This window comes from Phaethon aethereus (genome assembly GCF_964289735.1).
Source record: "Phaethon aethereus genome assembly, chromosome: W".
NCBI lineage: Eukaryota > Metazoa > Chordata > Aves > Phaethontiformes > Phaethontidae > Phaethon > Phaethon aethereus.
The window spans coordinates 31407553-31424932 of NC_138581.1; the positions used below are offsets into that span (position 1 = coordinate 31407553).

A 17380-nucleotide genomic window follows, 5' to 3' on the forward strand; every position below is an offset into this window, starting at 1 on the left:
CAGCTATTAAAGACTGAGGCAAAAGCGGCATTAAGTACCTCAGCCTTGTCCTCGTCCTTGGTGACAATGTTCCCTGCCATATCCAGTAAGGGATGGAGATTCTCCTTGCCTCTCTTTTTGTTGTTAATATATTTGTAAAAGCATTCTCTCTGCTCACAAATACATAAAGCAGAGTAGATGCTTTGGAAGGTGGAAGATATGCTATAGCCTCATTTTCATCTTTTCACACCCCACCCCCACAAATTTTGTAAGCTCTTACAAAGCAAAAAATTTAGGCTTTGACTAACATTCATAAGGCTGTACGCTCAAACATCTGCTACCTACTCTAAAAGTACAATTTAATAATACCATTAAAGACAAAAACTTTTTCAGTCTTACCCTTTACATTACCTTCCACATTTTTAAAATACAGGTACATTCTATATTGCAGCTATTCTCAGGCAAACCACTTTGGGAGTAATGTTTTAGCTTTCAAAACCTTCCACAAAAGGAATTGTCAATTATGCATCACATTTTTATTAGCTTGATTTCTTATTCATAAAATCATAGAATAATAGTTTGGCTTGCAAGGGACATTTAAATGTTCTCTAATCCACCACCCCTGCCATGAGCAGCGACATCTTCAACTAGACCAGGTTGGTCAGAGCCCCATCCAACCTGACCTTGAATGTTTCCAGGGATGGGGCATCTACCACCTCTCTGGGCAACATGTTTCAGTCTTTCACCACCATCACTGTGGAAAATTTCTCCCTTCTATCCAGTCTAAATCTACCCTCTTTTAGTTTAACACTATTACCCCTTGTCCTGTCACAACAGGCCCTACTAAAAAGTCTGCCCCCATCTGTTGTAGTTTAACCTGGCAGGCAGCTAAACACACAGCTGTTTGCTCACACCCCCCCTCCTCCCACCCCAGTGGGGGAAAGAATTGGGGGAAAAAAGTAAAATCCATGGGTTGAGCTAAAGGCAGTTTAATAGGACAGAAAAAGAAGGGAAAAAACCCCACAATTATAATGAAAGGATATACAAAATAAGTGATGCACAGTGCAATTGCTCACCACCCACCAACCGATGCCTAGCCAGTTCCCAAGCAGCGGCCCTCCCCAGCCAACTCTCCCAGTTTATATAATGAGCATGACATCGTATGGTATGGAATATCCCTTTGGCCAGTTTGGGTCAGCTGTCCTGGCTGTGTCCCCTCACAGCTTCCCGTGTCCCCCATGCCTTCTCACTGGCAGGCCAGCATAAGAACCTGAACAGTCCTTGACTGCTTAGCAACAATTAAAAACAACAGTATGTCATCAACATTATTTTCATCACAAATCCAAAACAGAGCACTATACATGCTACTAGGAATACAATTAACTCTCTCTCAGCCGAAACCAGGACAGTATCCACCCCTTAGTCTATACCATCTACATCATGCCCCGGTCCTACGCTTACCAATACATTCCAATTAATCACTACCACTTCTCCTGTCTTTTGATATATACACACAGATATCATTCCCTTAGTTTATGGGCCATCCCTCTAAAATGTCCATTGAGTTCGTTTGGACCATGATTTTAGGCTCTGTCTCTCATAACAGTCTCTCAGGGCAGGAGAGATGGTGTGTGGTATTGGACTGTTGCATGCTGAAGACAGTTCTGGTTCCCTCAACGCTGCTCTTTATTGGGTTTCATTAAAGTTCATTCTTCATTCATCTGGGTGGTTCTTACTATAATACCCTTAATACGGCATATAGCGACCATAGTAGCGATGACGTACAGTATTATATAGCAATTAACATCATACAATTCAAATCATTGGCTATACTCCCCCAAAATCAAATCTCCTTGAGGTTTACATCAGACCTCGCCATACTCCCGCATCGTCCACCAAGTGCACCCAGGTCCTTGAGCAAAAGTAATCCCACGAATGGGTTTGCATTTGCCTGAGGCAGGAATAACCCAGACTGCCTTCCCCAGCATCTCTCTTGTGTGCACCACAGGAACATTATCCCCTTCTACAGTATGTAAGAGTTTTGACTGGGCAGGGTCAGCTCGACTGGTAAATCCCCTAGTGTTGACTAACCAGGTGGCTTTTGCTAAATGTTTTTCTTAATGTTTGAATGTCCAACCACCCACTGCTCTCAAGATAAACTTGAACTGTCCATTCTATTGTCCGATTTACCTGAAGGCTAGAGCATCACAGGGGATGTGGGCACCTACATGGCATACTTTTACAAGCAGTTTCTCTAGCAAGGCAACAATATCTTGTAATAATACGGCAGCCCAGATGGGCTTGCCTCTGTGCTGCCAGTTGCTCTGCTTCCACTGCTGTAGCCACCCCCATACGGCGTTTAACAACATCCATGAGTCACTACAGAGATAAAGTACTGGCCATTTTTGTCATTCAGCAATGTTTAAAGACAGCTGGATGGCTTTCACTTCTACAAATTGGCTCGATGCACCTTATCCTTCAGCAGTTTCTATGACTTGTATAGGACCCCACACAGCAGCCTTCTACCTCCAGTGCTTTCCCACAATGTGACAAGACCCATCAGTGAACATGGCATACTGCTTCTCATTTTCAGGCAGTTTATTAGATACAGTGGGGCTTCTTCAGCACACGTCACATCCTCTTCTGGCAATATTCTAAAAATCTTTGCCTTCTGGCCAGTCCACGATCACTTCCAAGATTCCTGGGCGATTGAGGTTTCCTATTCAATCTCGCTATGTGATCCATGTGACCCACTTATTCCACATAGTAATTGTTTAACTTTAAACAAGACCTGAAACACATTCAGGAGTAGAAGCAACAGGAACATGCCAGTTTGAACATCCCAACGATATGTGATATTCTCAAGAGCTGTTGTAACTAGCCTGGAGGGGAAGGAAAAGGTGAAAGAAGGTGTCTCCCCCATAATTTGGTCTCCAAGGAGAAAAGGTAAACAGTGTAATTATTAATAGTTTCCAAGAGATGGCTCTCGAAGCACAGAGATGATGGCAATGCTGAGTAAAAATACCATATTAGTGTCATGACCAGCCATTTTATCACATCATAAGCCACTGTTACAAAGTACAGCAAAATGATAACCTTGACCCAGTTCCCAGAGATGATAAACAGCACAACGGGGAACATATACAGCAACTAAGGTGTTCTATAACACAACTCTGTGAACAAGCACAACAACTTCAAGAACAAATACCAAAACATTGTCACTAGTAACAATTAAGCTGATATAATGAACACTTATATCAAATTTGTTCTAACATGCTCTGGTCAGATCTGTTTTTATCTCAACCTGTTGTGCCCCACGTTGGGCACCAAAAAGGACTGCTGTGGTTTAACCAGGTAGGCAGCTAAACACCACACAGCCATTCACTCACTCCCTCTCCTGCCCCAGTGGAGGAGAGAATCGTGGAAAAAAAGTAAAATTCATGGGTTAAGATAAAAACAGTTTAATAGGACAGAAAAAGAAGGAAAAAAGTAATAATCATGATAAAAGGATATACAAAATGAGCGATGCACAGCGCAACTGCTCACCACCCACCAACCGATGCCCAGACAGTTCCCAAGCAGCAGTCCTCCCCAGCCAACTCCCCCAGTTTATATAATGAGCATGACATCATATGTTATGGAACATCCCTTTGGCCAGTTTGGGTTAGCTGTCCTGGCTGTGTCTCCTCCCAGCTATCCCATGCACCCCCCACCTTCTCGCTGGCAGGCCAGCATGAGAAGCTGGACAGTCCTTGAATGCTTCACAACAACTGAAGACATCAGTATGTTATCAACATTATTTTCATCCCAAATACTAAACAGAGCACTTATACCAGCTATCAGGAAGAAAATTAACTCTATCCCACAGAAACCAGGACACCATCTTTCTTATAAGCCCCCTTTAAGTACTGGAAGGCTGCAATAAGGTCTCCCAGGAGCCTTCTCTTCTCCAGGCTAAACAACCCCAACTCTCTCAGCCTTTCTTCATAGGAGAATTGCTCCAGCCCTCTGATCATCTTCATGGCCATCCTCTAGACCCTCTTCAACAGGTCCATGTCTTGCCTGTGCTGAGGGCTCCAGAGCTGGACGCAGTACTCCAGGTGGGGTCTCACCAGAGCAGAGTAGAGGGGCAGAATCACCTCCCTCGACCTGCTGGCCATGCTGCTTTTGATGCACCCCAGGATACGGTTAGCCTTCTGGGCTGCAAGTGCACATTGCCAGGTCATGTTGGGCTTCTCATCAACCAACACACCCAAGTCCTTCTCGGCAGGGCTGCTCTCAATCCCTTCATCCCCCAGCCTGTATTGATACCAGGGGGTGCCCTGACCCAGGTGCAGGACCCTGTACTTGGCCTTCTTAAACCTCATGAGGTTCACACAGGCCCATTCCTTGAGCTTGTCCAGGTCCCTCTGGATGGCATTCCATCCCTCAGGTGTGTCAATCGCACCACTCAGCTTGGTATTGCCTGCAAACTTGCTGAGGGTGCACTCGATCCCACTGTCTATGTCATTGATATTAAAGATATTAAACAGTACTGGTCCCAATACTGACCCCTGAGGGACACCACTCGTCACCAATCTCCATCTGGACACTGAGCCGTTGACCACTACCCTCTGGATTTGACCATCCAACCAATTCCTCATCCACCGAACAGTCCACCCATCAAATCCATATCTCCAATTTAGAGAGAAGGATGTTGTGGGGGGCCATGTCAAAAGCCTTATAGCAGTCCAGATAGACGACATCCATAGCTCTTCCCTTGTCCACTGATGTAGTCAAATATTTGAATATTTGGCTACATCAGTGGATATTTGAATAAAGAAAAGCAAATAAAGAACCACAGAACCTACTAAATACTCTAAATTATTTTAATTTTTTCCTAGATACAAAGTCATCTTTATTCCCCCTCCTAACAGAAAAACCTATCCTCTTCAATGCCAAAGTTTACAGCAGCAAGTCTGAACACTGCACCATAGTATGCACAATGACACTGGCATATGAGGCTACACTCTACATTACATTCACTTAGTGGTTTGTACAATCCTCAGACAACATGCAATTCATTAGACAGCTCCTTTGATATTTACCACATTATATGAAATCCATCAAGTTTTGCTTAGTATACCAACAAAACTATTCTTTGAAATGTTACAAGGTACAGTCAGCTGTAACTGAGAACAGAAGTATCAGTAAAATATCTGATTTGCCTGAACCAGAATCGTTTTATAAAAGAAAACCCAGTATCCTGTATAAATGCAGTGAACAGCTTAAATGTTAAGCAAATCTAAACCAAAAGCAGATTATACCAAATATTCAGAAAACAGGACAGGATATTCTGCCTACTACACATTCTTAAATAAAATCAAAGGCTTAGCTTAACTTCTGACGCAACAGGTATATTTCATAGCTCTGGAATACCAAAACAACTTCATGAATAAGAACATTGTCACATCTTCCACATGCTCTCCTGTTGGCGAGTGACTTTTAGAGAATTAGACTCCATTCCTACAATTCTTAGTCAGCAAACATTAACTGATAATAACTAATGACACCAATGTAAAACAAACAAAAAAAACCCCTTATTTTTCATGCAAGATCAGGGCCTAAGACTATAAACAATGACCAATTTATGGACAGGACAAATAACTGTAAAAGGCTCAATAGATTTTGAGTGGTGGGCATACCTGCATTAGCATTTTAGGTCATATCAGGAATGTGCTCTTGAAGCAAAACTCCCACTTACCATGCTCTGGTTCATTACATGGAAGAGTGTTGGAGAGCAAACATTTTTTTTTTTTTGGAATGAACTACTCCAAAAGTTATTCTCCAGAAATAACTAATGGAAGTTCAAGTCCATGAGACCAGACTAGAACTTGTCCAAAGTAAAATCCCTAAAGCACAGGTAATCTAGGTGCTTGATTCTCAGCACCAACTATTTCCCTTATAGATCTGCTACTATTGCATGGTAGTAGTTGCTATTGTAGACATAGCCATCATCTGTGGTATGCTTGCTTTCTATTAGAGAAGGATAATATCATTAAACACTACAAAACAAAAAATTACTTTAAAAATTATATTTACCATCAAAAGCTCTCACCTGTGCTTGTTCTGGAGTTTCTCCTGCAAAGTAAAAGATGTAATGCTCTTCACTGAAGTGCTGAACTACTATCTGAAAACAGTTTGGCCTTAAAAACAAACAAAACAAAAATGCAGTATCATCACACTTGGAAACAAGAAAAACTCCAACAAGAAAAGTTTCTACATGCTTCAAAAGGGCATTTTGGTTTGAATGAATTATGTAATTTCAAGAAAATTGCACTGCAGTTCAACTAGTTTGTTTCAGAATATTTAAGAAACTTGGAACAGTTTGTATTGAATATGCATGTACACTGACTTACAGTTGAGGCAAAACACACCTGATAACATAAAAGACTTGTTAATGAGGACTATTCCCCACAAACATTTTAAATTATGCACAGGTTCAGCATTAGTTCCCAACCAATTAATCATGCATTATGGATTTGTTGTTTTAGGGGTTCAGGAAACTATATTAACATAAGGAAATCCTTATGTGAACGTGTTCCACAGCTCTCACGACCAAGAAAACGTGTATAGGATCGCATACTAATCATTGAATATGTGTGATATAAACTTCTAAAGCTTTGAATGCAATTATAACATCTTCACCATTTTATGTATCTACACTCATTTGTCAAGGAGTATCAAAAATATTTTGTACTGTTACATTACAAGCTAAAGTGCACACTTGATTCATGGCCATCCACGTTACGTTCAAGGGAATTTAGCTCTCCCAAACACAGGGTTACATGAAGGATCTTACTGCACTTGCAAAATGATGTTTCAGTCTTCCCTTCCCTCCATCCATTGCTTAGGGAAATACTGGCATGGCATTTTGTGGCCATACCCACAAGAGGACTGGGGAGGGGGGCAAGAAATAGCCAGGGGCTACTTAAATCATTGTCACCAAAGACATGCAAAGCTACAGCCCTCACTGTACTTCTGACAAAAGGGGAAAGGTAGTTTTTACCACCTACTTAAAATATAAGAGGAATTTTGTCTCAGCTACAGTTCTTCACCAACAGCTTTCCCAAGCAAGTGCAACCATGCATCTCCTACCCACGCTTTTAGCGTTACTTATTATCCAACTACATCTTAACCCACATTACAGTGTTCTTAGAAGCTGCTTAACAGTCACCATTAACCAAAATATCCCTTGTTTAGAGTCTACACCAAAGCTTCCTGCATAATTGCCAACTTACATGAGGAAGATTTCAGGTTTGTTTTTTTTTAAATGGTACTCTCATATCTATGGCTCCTCATTGCAATAGTTGTGTAGATTTTTCAAAACTATTGAGAAGTGTATGAACATCAGATGGTGCAAGAACACCAGATCTTTGCAGCTTAAGAAATGCCACTAATTTTAAACATCTATCTTCACATTATCTCTGTGAAAAGACTTAAAGTTGATTAAATACTTTTAATAAATATTAAGATGCATGGAATAACCAGAGCTTCTGTTTAATGCATTTTTCTATCTGTTATGAAAAAATAACAACATTTATAGGAGTAAATGCATCATCATCATCTTCTATATCACACAGGACTGCACATTTTTTGTAATTAACAATGAAAACAAAGATGTGACCTCTTTCATCTTAGTTACCAATGATATGAGAAAGTGTTTTGATTCTCAACTTTTTTGATTATAATCACATCGCTCGCAGTTGAAATATTTTGAAAAATCAAAATTAGTACAGTAAATGAAACTGTAAAAATGATCTCTGAATCTAATTATCTTGCAAAAATAATTTATAAAATGTTTGCTTATATGAACTAACTTACTGCTCTAATGTTGGTCTAATCTGATTCTTACTGATTCTGAAATAGAAAAGCACTGATAAGTTATCTAACTAATTTAGCTTTCTAATACCTATCAACAAAAGAATGCAGATCTTCTAGAACTGACAAAATTCTTGATCTTATCAATTCTTGGTTCAATAGGATTAAAACCCTCAATACAGTTGCTTCGTAATCTTTTTAATGCCTGCAATATCAAATGTGGAACAATTAATACACAATATTGAAAAATGACAATGCAAAAGGCCAAATCATTATTGCATCATATTACATGAGAAAATCTTAAGACTAAGTTCTAAAATTTTTTTACTAGAAGTGGTTTATGAATAGTTTCTAGCAATCAAGTTGCCATAGCTTAACAAGTTATCATTAATCAGTTAAATCTGTCTACATATGCTCTTGCAATCTACATCAACTATGGAATAAAATGCAATATGAACCAAGAGTCACAACGCTTTCATTTCACAATCAGCAAAAGCTAAAAAAACCCCATGTGAAATGTTACCAGGACTCAGGTGTCAAAAAGCAAGTTTATTGCGCCAGGCCTACTTGTTCATTAGTGACGTATTGTCCCTATCTTGTATATGCCTCAAACTAGTAGCTAACTGTCCTGCTGCATGTACAAGAATTAAAAGCCAGTGCCCTACCTGCCAAATAAACTGTCATGTACTCCATAGACTGAACACACACTAAGGTCTATTAATCCTTTAGGTTTTGTGGCTCGTTTTTCGCTTTCAAAATAAATAAGCTGGGCATCATTTCCCTCCAATATAAAGTACAAGTTTTTCCATCTCTTTCCTTTACCTGTAAGGAAAGCAAGTAAGAAGTTACAATATTGTTTTAAAAGAAAATGTAAATTTTGTAAATGAAGAAAGAAGAGGGCAGTAAGGTTTTTGTCAAAATACAAACAGAAGAACAATGTACAGATAATCATGCTTAAGCAATAACATCAGTATAAATACTCAATTTTTTGCAGCATGTAGCTAAAACTAGACCCTCTTCACAGATTCAAGTACAATTTTAGATAGTTCTCTAAGCATTTTCATTAATCTCAATAGGATTAAGCAAGTGCATATGATCTCCATTCATATCAGTGGGAAGACTCTGTCTATACAGTTTGCAAATAATGTGTGATGCTGTAAGTGATCCAATTTATTATGGCTATTTTAATGAAGAAATCAGTTTCTCTTGACATGAAAAAGTTATTCCTAAACTCTAATCAACTGATCAGCATAACAGATTGCATCACAGTATCTTAAAACAGAACGAATGAAGAACAGAAAGGGCAATATATAGAAACTTGGATCAGAACCATGCCCCAAACATATCTATATCCAAAAATTTGACCAGTTCCACATGTTTCAGAAAAACACATTTAAAAAATTTAATAACCACAGATTTAAATGTCAAGGTTGTTGGAAGACACAGTAGATGTATCAGTAAAATGTGGATTTAGCCACTGACTAAACCAAAAATAAATCACTCCTTGTTTAATGTCCTCTGAATTACAACTGATAAGGAACTTTCTGCAACTAGTTCATACATAAACCCACAGTATCTTTTAGAAAAACATTCAGCCTTAATTTTCAATTTGCTCATCACAGATCCACCACATCCCTTCAAAAACAAGCACTAGTACTCACTGTTTTGGAAAACTAACTTTAACATCCAGTTATTATACTCTACTAGATGGAAGAGTGTTTTTATTAAATTTCTGTTCTGTATGCGGGTATGTGCATCTCTCCACGCCTACTCAGTACTCCTGCTTGCACATTTAAAGTATCTCATTATCGCTTTTCGGTAAAGATTTTCACTTTGTTCATTCTCAGCTGATTCCTCACCCTACCACATCCCTCTAACACCTTCTCTCAGAATTAACTCTAACACTCTCAAGAGGAGAGATGCTTTCCTTTCTTTATTCAGAGGATCTGTTTTTTGTTTCCTTTGAACGCATCTTTTAAATTTGGCTATATTTAAATACTTACCTTCGTTCTCACTTTTGCTTGCTACCCAGATCACTATCTGGTACTTAATGTTTTAGCTACTGTCTTGGTCATATGCAGAAACGTTATTACTCTTTTTTTTTTTTTTAAATCAACTTTAGTGGAAACAGAAAAACTAAAGTCATGATACTTGGAAAGGGACTAGCTTCCTCGAACTTCAGAAATCTTGCACAATGGTAATTCTTCAGGGATATATTGAGATAAGTCAGGCAGCTTTTAATCCAATTATTCTATGCTATGTTGACTGTGTCAGTATTAGAGCCTTAAAAAAGTCTCCATGTATCTTGTACACCAGAATATACATTTTAAATTAAACATATTACCTAACTTGGAATAACAAAATTAAACCAGCTCTGGTCTCCAATGAATGTACTGACTTACATTAATCTAGCGCTCTCTAACCCATGTGATCAGCTTAAATTTAAACAAACTGTGTATTAAATATGAATATATTTTATGAAAACATACTTAATTTAATAAGTCTGATTGTTACCTTTGATAAAAAGCAGTTGGTTTTTGTGCTGTTGTCTGATTTTTTCAGCAAGAACTGCCGATCAACATCTTTATATTGCATGTCGTTTTATGTATTATGTCTTTCTATTTATTTACTTCTTAAGGAAAAAGAACCTTTCATACCCTTTACAGGCTTTCTACCACCTTTTGCCACTTCAATTTTGCCTCCACTAGTACCAGTACTGCACAAAATATGCATCCATATCTGCATTTTTTAGAAAAAAACATTTCATAGAAGCAAACAGAACTCACTTTTTTTCAGAAGATATCCCTTTTTTACAATATTTTTATAAAAAGCATCCTTTGTTTTACGACGAATTGTATTGTAGATTTCTTTTCCATCCACTGTATCATTAAGCACTTGTTCTTGATGCTGGTAAACAAGGAAGAAATCAACATTTTTTTAAGCTCAGAAATCATCGAGAAACAATTGCACACTACGAAGCTGCAACTGAAATTTTACTGAATGCTACCAATTCTTTATTATTATTCTCTCGTGTGTCTTAACAAACTAATATAATTTAATACAATACCTTTGACAGAAATATAACTATTTCTTGTGGAATGATTAGGCCAGAATTATAATATGAGAAGAAAAATAAGGTTTAAATGCAGACCAACTTTCACAAAGTAACATCTTTTTAACACTAAATAGAAAGCAGCATCTTTCACAGTGATTTATGCAAAATTTACACAAGTCTCTAAAGGTTATTTGCTTCTAACTGTCTTCTACCAAGGCTTTTGGGACTGAATAATTAAGGATAAACTCTGAATCAATCATGGTGCAGATCACAATTAAAATTGAATTATTAACACACAAAGTTGCACAGTCCCTCACTAATCTTATTAGCAGTCATGTCCTAAATGAGTATCATTCTAACAAAAAACAATGGGAGAAAGCAGAAACAGGAAATAGAAAAAGGATAAATTCACATAGAAAACTAAGATCTGGAAATGTAAATACCAAGGTAGAATGGCCAAAAGCCAAGCCAAGTTTGACCTTACTGAGTCAGCTGATCATCAAAAGTTCTTTAGCCGTAAGAAAATATGAAAAGCAAGACTGTCAAGCAGTGAGAACAGTATTGAGATGAAGTGATATATGCACTAGCTCCATACTAAAATACTCTACTTTTCTCCCTTCCTTCTCATATATCTATAAGAATTATGGCTTTGAACAACATGACAAGGCAAGATGAAAAACATTTCAGTAATAGGAATTACAGGACTCACAATGGAAGCAATACCCAAATTTTTACTAACTCAAGATAATCTCCATAACATAGCTATGAAAGAAACAACGTACAAAACAACAGATCTAGTGAAAAATGTTTTAAAGGAAATTTCAAATTAGAAACAGTCTATCAGATTGAACCAAATAGTATGCAAGACTTCTGAAACTTTTCTTCAAAACCAGAGCATGACAGTATGTGGGAGAACACACAACCAAATGTAATTACACCACCAATAACTTTTTTTTTAAACAAAGGAAACACAAAAATATATCTGAATAACTTAAAATAATTTGATGCAGTCTCACATGGAAAATTAGTCAATGCAGAGAAAGTTATTGATACAAAGTGCCAAAGCGAAGATGATTGCCATGATCCAAAAAGAATTATGGAGAACAAGGAAAGTTATTAGGTGAAGCTTTTCAAGGATCAGTCTTGGAATTCAAATTCCCTCGCATTTGTCTCAACCACGTTACAGAGCGTGAGTTAATAGTAGCAGACAACTGGGAAGCATTGATGACAAAGCCAATCAGCAATAAAGGAACTATCAGAATAATAAGGCATAAGTCTAGTAATACAACATAAAATTTGCACTTGTTGATACTTACTGATAGAAAACAATATAATGTGATAACAAAAACGACACAGATAATATTCTAGGATATATCTGGTAAGTACTCTCACAGAAAAAAGGAATTACTAATGACATGGTATTCTGAACTGTTCTGATCCATTACATTCAAAAAACACAAACTCACATGGGAATTGGTGGTAGTAGGGCAATGTTATGAACAATACAAACAAACAGCTTAGTGAGCTGGCTAAGGGAGAATACAAGAAATGCCCTTGCATTAATAAAATAGATCTAACAAATGGGTAACTATTTAGGTTGGAAATTAAAACCAAATTTCTAACTATCAAAACAGGAAAGTTTGAGAATAGATAGGGAACAAAGTATACAAATACACTATAGAACTAGCTATAACTTGATGAAAAACTAGACAATGTGGTTGGTTTATTGGTGGTCTCTTAGGATGAATTTATGCTACAGGGCAACAATGTTCCAGAATATGCCCTGTAATCCCAGTCCCCTGATCATCTCTGAAGCTTTTCTGTGCATATAGGTTTTCTATGGGGGAAGAAAGATGCCAGACACAGAAGAATGGAGGGCAGCCTAGTTCCCCCACACACACCCCAACATGGTATTAAGGCACAGCATTGGTTCAATCAGGGACCAGAGCTGGGGGCACAAGATGGAGCATTTACACCCCAGAGCACAGACAAAGCTTACCATATCTTCTGTTTACTACAAGCCAACCTTAGATAAGTGAACACATATGAGGATAAAATGAAAGAAACACACAAGCTCAAAACAAAAATTCAGGAGGGGATGATGCTGTTTAACTATCATGGATACCTCTGCTGTAATTCAGTTCCTATATTATAAATATTTGAGGATTAAGTAAACATCTTCAATAACATGTGCCCAGAGATTAAGTTTTACCTGCATTGGAACAGGATCTTTAAGGTAATATCCTTCAACAATCTGTTCTTTTCTATAATGTTCAATGATCTCAGCAATACTGTTCAAATAAGAAAAATAAGATTTAAAACGTTAAAGCAGTTAGTTTTTCCGCTGTACGAGAATTTGCTTTTCCATGCAATCATGCAACATTTCCTCACAAATTTATAATAAAACCCAAATGTTAAACATCATAATCTCATTTGCAGCAATGACACTTTAATAATACATTGAAATCAAGAAAATTCACAGAACTATACTCATAATGTATTAATTCTAAACTCCACAGAACTTGTTCAATCGGTTGTTGAAAATGCCTGTATCGGGTCTGGCTGGGATGGAGGTAACTTTCCCCATAGCAGCCCTCATAGTGCTGTGCTCTGTATTTGTAGCTAGAATGTGTTGATAACAAACCAGTTTTGGCTACTGCTGAGCAGTGCTTGCACAGCATCAAGACTGTCTCTCCAACCCTTAAAGGCCAGCAGGCTGGAGATGAGCAAGAGGTTGGGAGGGGACATCGCAAGGACAGCTGACCCAAACTGACCAAAGGGATATTCCATACCATATGATGTCATGCTCAGCAATAAAAGCTAAGAGAAAGGAGGAGGGGAGAGGGGCATTTGTTATTAAGGTGTTTGTCCTCCAACTGCTACATATACTGAGGCCCTACTTCCCAGGAAGTGGCTGGACATCGCTTGCTGATGGGAAGCAGAGAATGAATCTTTTTGCTTTCCTTTGATTCCACATGCAGCCTTTGCTTTTCTTTATTAAACTGCCTTTATCTCAACCCACAAGTTTTTCATCTTATTTTTTCCCCCTGTCCCACTGAGGAGGGGGAGTGATAAAGGGTCTAGGTGGGCACCTGGTGGCCAGCCAAGGTCAACCCACCACAATGCCAAATGAGTACGCTACCTTTTCCACATTCAAGTAACACGTGTGCATTTCCCAGCTCTCCAACCAGGCTGAAAATTGCTATTTTATTGGTAATAACTTTCAAAGTCCTAGAGTAACTAGGGAAAGGGAGTGGGAGATACTTCAAACTGTGCAAAGCAATTTCTTTCTAGGAAGACAGGAGTGGGAAATAAAAAAGTTTTATAACATGGATTATGCAGATTATACTTCAAAATCACTGAGCTATCATGTTAATTTAACTACCCAGTCAGTAACACTCCTCTACAGGGAAGCTTGCATTCTAATTACCAGAATCGGGTTTAATTGTATTTTGAAGGAACAAGAGAGAAGTGACAGACACAAGCTAAAATTCAACGTATCTTTGACTTGCTCTTTTTTTTGCAGTTATTGAAAGTTACATTATAATAAAGAGAAGTAATGTTAATGTCAACACAGATGAATCATTCATATACAAAATATCAACCTGAAAATAAAGAACTAAGTAATTAAGTGGATAACAAAACTATACTTTATGTGTTTTCTCACTTACTGTTATCTATGTAAATACTATGTAAATACTATGTAAATACTGTTAGCTGTGTGTGCAAATGTAATCAATAAGGCACATGTGATAAATCTTTGGCCTATTACAATTGGATAAAATTTTGTCCTTCCTTTAGACAAGGGATATAGGATATAATAAAAATTATCATAAAAACATGTAAATAAAACAATAGAAAGACATCTTCCTTTGCTTTTTCTCTATCTCATTCTTCTAAAGCTATGAACTAGTGTATGCTTGTTAAGTCAATGAATCTTCCCACAAACATATTTATTTTTCAGGTTTGTAAAGTGAATTGAATTTCTCAGTATTATTAAAAATAAAATAAATTTCTATTTTTATTGATATGCAACATGCATATGCCATTTTCTCTACAAAAATTTAAGCTTTACCACGCTGCATAAAATAATCACTCATATTTTGCATGTTGAACAGCTATTACCAACATCTTGTTATGAGGACAATCAATAATAAGGCAGCTTTATATAATTTGTCCCTCATTCATCAAATCAAGAATACCTTGACTATCAATGTCTCCTCTCCTTCCTTGGTTAAAAAAAACAGGAGTGATCCCTCAAGAGGCAATTGCCTGATTTCTTCCACTGTTGTAAAATGAGCTGAAGAATAAACTGAGTTGCATTTGAAAACTCATTTTGGAGTTAGAATACTGCATAGACTAGGACTGTATGCCTTGATGGAGTGATTAAGGGTCTTTTTTTTTTCTTTAGCCCTCTTCTCCCCCACACAAACTCAGCTCAGATGGTCCTTGTATATTGTCTTACCACTAAAGCAGCCCAAATGACTGAACAAGCCAAACGTTGCAAACGGAAAGATACCACATATCTTCAAATACACTCGAGAATAAATTTGCAAGTGATCGAGGTTATCTAACATGTAAAATGTAAAGCATGAAATTAGACTGACCACAAAAAGAAACTAAGGGACAGGAAAAAAGGGTTTTATAACTCTCTTCAGCATCTGACAGCAACAAAATCCTACTTACACAAAATACATCAAGGAAGGTATAAATAAGTATGAATTAAAAAAAGTGAATGGTTAAACTTGGTTTGATATAGACAAATAAAGATGAATCTCAACACATTACAGTTACCTTAGTAATTGTAAAATGTTTAGCATAGGGCTTATTAGACTGCCCAGATCCTAGCTACCTGGATAATTTTAAAAGTATCTCATCAAGCATGAGCAGTATCATTCTTTTAATACTTAATGGGTGAAGTAAGAGTTATTCCAACTGCTGACATTTCAAATAGTGAAAAATCCAGAAAGCAGAACACTACTCTATACATCATTAAATTATAAAGAAAAAGAATTAACCTGTTAAGCCCATATTGTTCAGCCTATCAAAATACAGTTAATCTATCAGTTAAAACAAATAAGGCTTCCAACAACTTCAATCTTCTTCAAGTCTCACATTGTCTCATCTCTCAAATAAAAGATAACTTGAAAGCCTGTTTAATGTATAACTGTTGGGTCAATGTTTCTTATCTTCTACTTTGACATGGAATCACCAGATACACCACCCTGTGATGCTGCTGCCCTCCTAAATTTTACAAGTTTTTGGAAAACTCTCTCTCTTAGGAAGGTTAGATTTCCAAAAGAAAACAGATGGAGAGGAGAAAGGGGCATGAGAGACGTGGTAGGATCGGTATGCCTATCCTACCACACTTTCTAAAATCAGAAGTGAAGCATTAATAAATGCTATTTTATATTTGAATATTGTTTTATTTCCCAGGTAGTTTGTATATCCAGACATGGGACTGGAAGTTCCACAACCTATATAAGCAATATTACATCTCTGCCTGTATTCCAAAACAAGCACAGGTAGCGTTTTCCTCAATCCTCCCAGTAATGGGGGGAGACCTCAGAAGAAACAGGTGTGCCCAAGACATCAATACCTGGCTCCAGGACTGGTGCCTCCACCAGAACTTTGGTTTTTATAACCATGGAAAAATCTTTGAGACACAAGGTATGCTGGGGCCTGACAGAATCCACCTGTCCCGATGGGGGAAATACTTCTTTGCTCATAAACTGGCAGGACTGATTGAGAGGGCTTTAAACTAGAATTGATGGGGGAAGGGGATAACAACAGGAGAGCTGAAAGTAAACCAAGGGTTGGCATGGCACTGCCTGAGGATGACAATGCTAATGGCAACATTTATGCTGCTCCTGGGAGCACAAAGGGCTTGGGAGCACAAAGGGCTTAGGAGCACATCTGAAATGCCTGTACACCAACATATACAGTATGAGAAACAAACAGAATGAACTGGAAGCATTGGTCAGTTCCCAGAGCTATGATGTCATTGGTATTAGTGAGACTTGGTGGAAAGAGTCCCACGACAGGAGTGCTGGGATGGAGGGCTACGGGCTGTTCAGGAGGGATAGGCAGGGCAGGCAAGATGGAGGAGTTGCACTACATGTAAGGGAGAGGTTAGACTGTACAGCCCTTACAGTTAGGGATGATGTGGTTGAGAGCCTCTAAGTAAGGATTAAGGGGATGGAAAAAAAACCAGATGTCATAGTGGGTGTCTACTGTCAATCGCCCAATCAGGATGTTAGCACTGATGAGTTAATTCTATAGGCAATTAGGAGAAATCTCTGGATCGGTAGTCCTTGTCCTTATGGGAGATTTCAACTTCCCAGGCATCAACTGGGAATACCATACTGCTGTGACAAGCAAGTCTGGGAAATTCCTGAAGTTTGTGGAAGATAACTTCTTGTCACAAGTACTCAGTGAGCCAACTAGGAAAGATACCCTCCTAGACTTGCTATTTGTGAATAGAGA

At 38.0% G+C, this 17380-nt stretch overlaps 1 protein-coding gene across 1 annotated transcript in view; it reads right to left on the minus strand.

Moving 5' to 3' along the window:
* LOC309415061 (ras GTPase-activating protein 1-like) overlaps positions 1–17380 on the minus strand; it is a gene marked incomplete at both ends in the record, with an annotated part of 144954 nt that overhangs the window by 52688 nt on the left and 74886 nt on the right. The window contains 4 exons of the mRNA XM_082012453.1: positions 6077–6164; positions 8505–8661; positions 10626–10746; positions 13107–13185. Of these exons, the coding sequence (XP_081868579.1) occupies positions 6077–6164; positions 8505–8661; positions 10626–10746; positions 13107–13185 (445 nt within the window). The remainder of the gene's footprint in view (positions 1–6076; positions 6165–8504; positions 8662–10625; positions 10747–13106; positions 13186–17380) is intronic.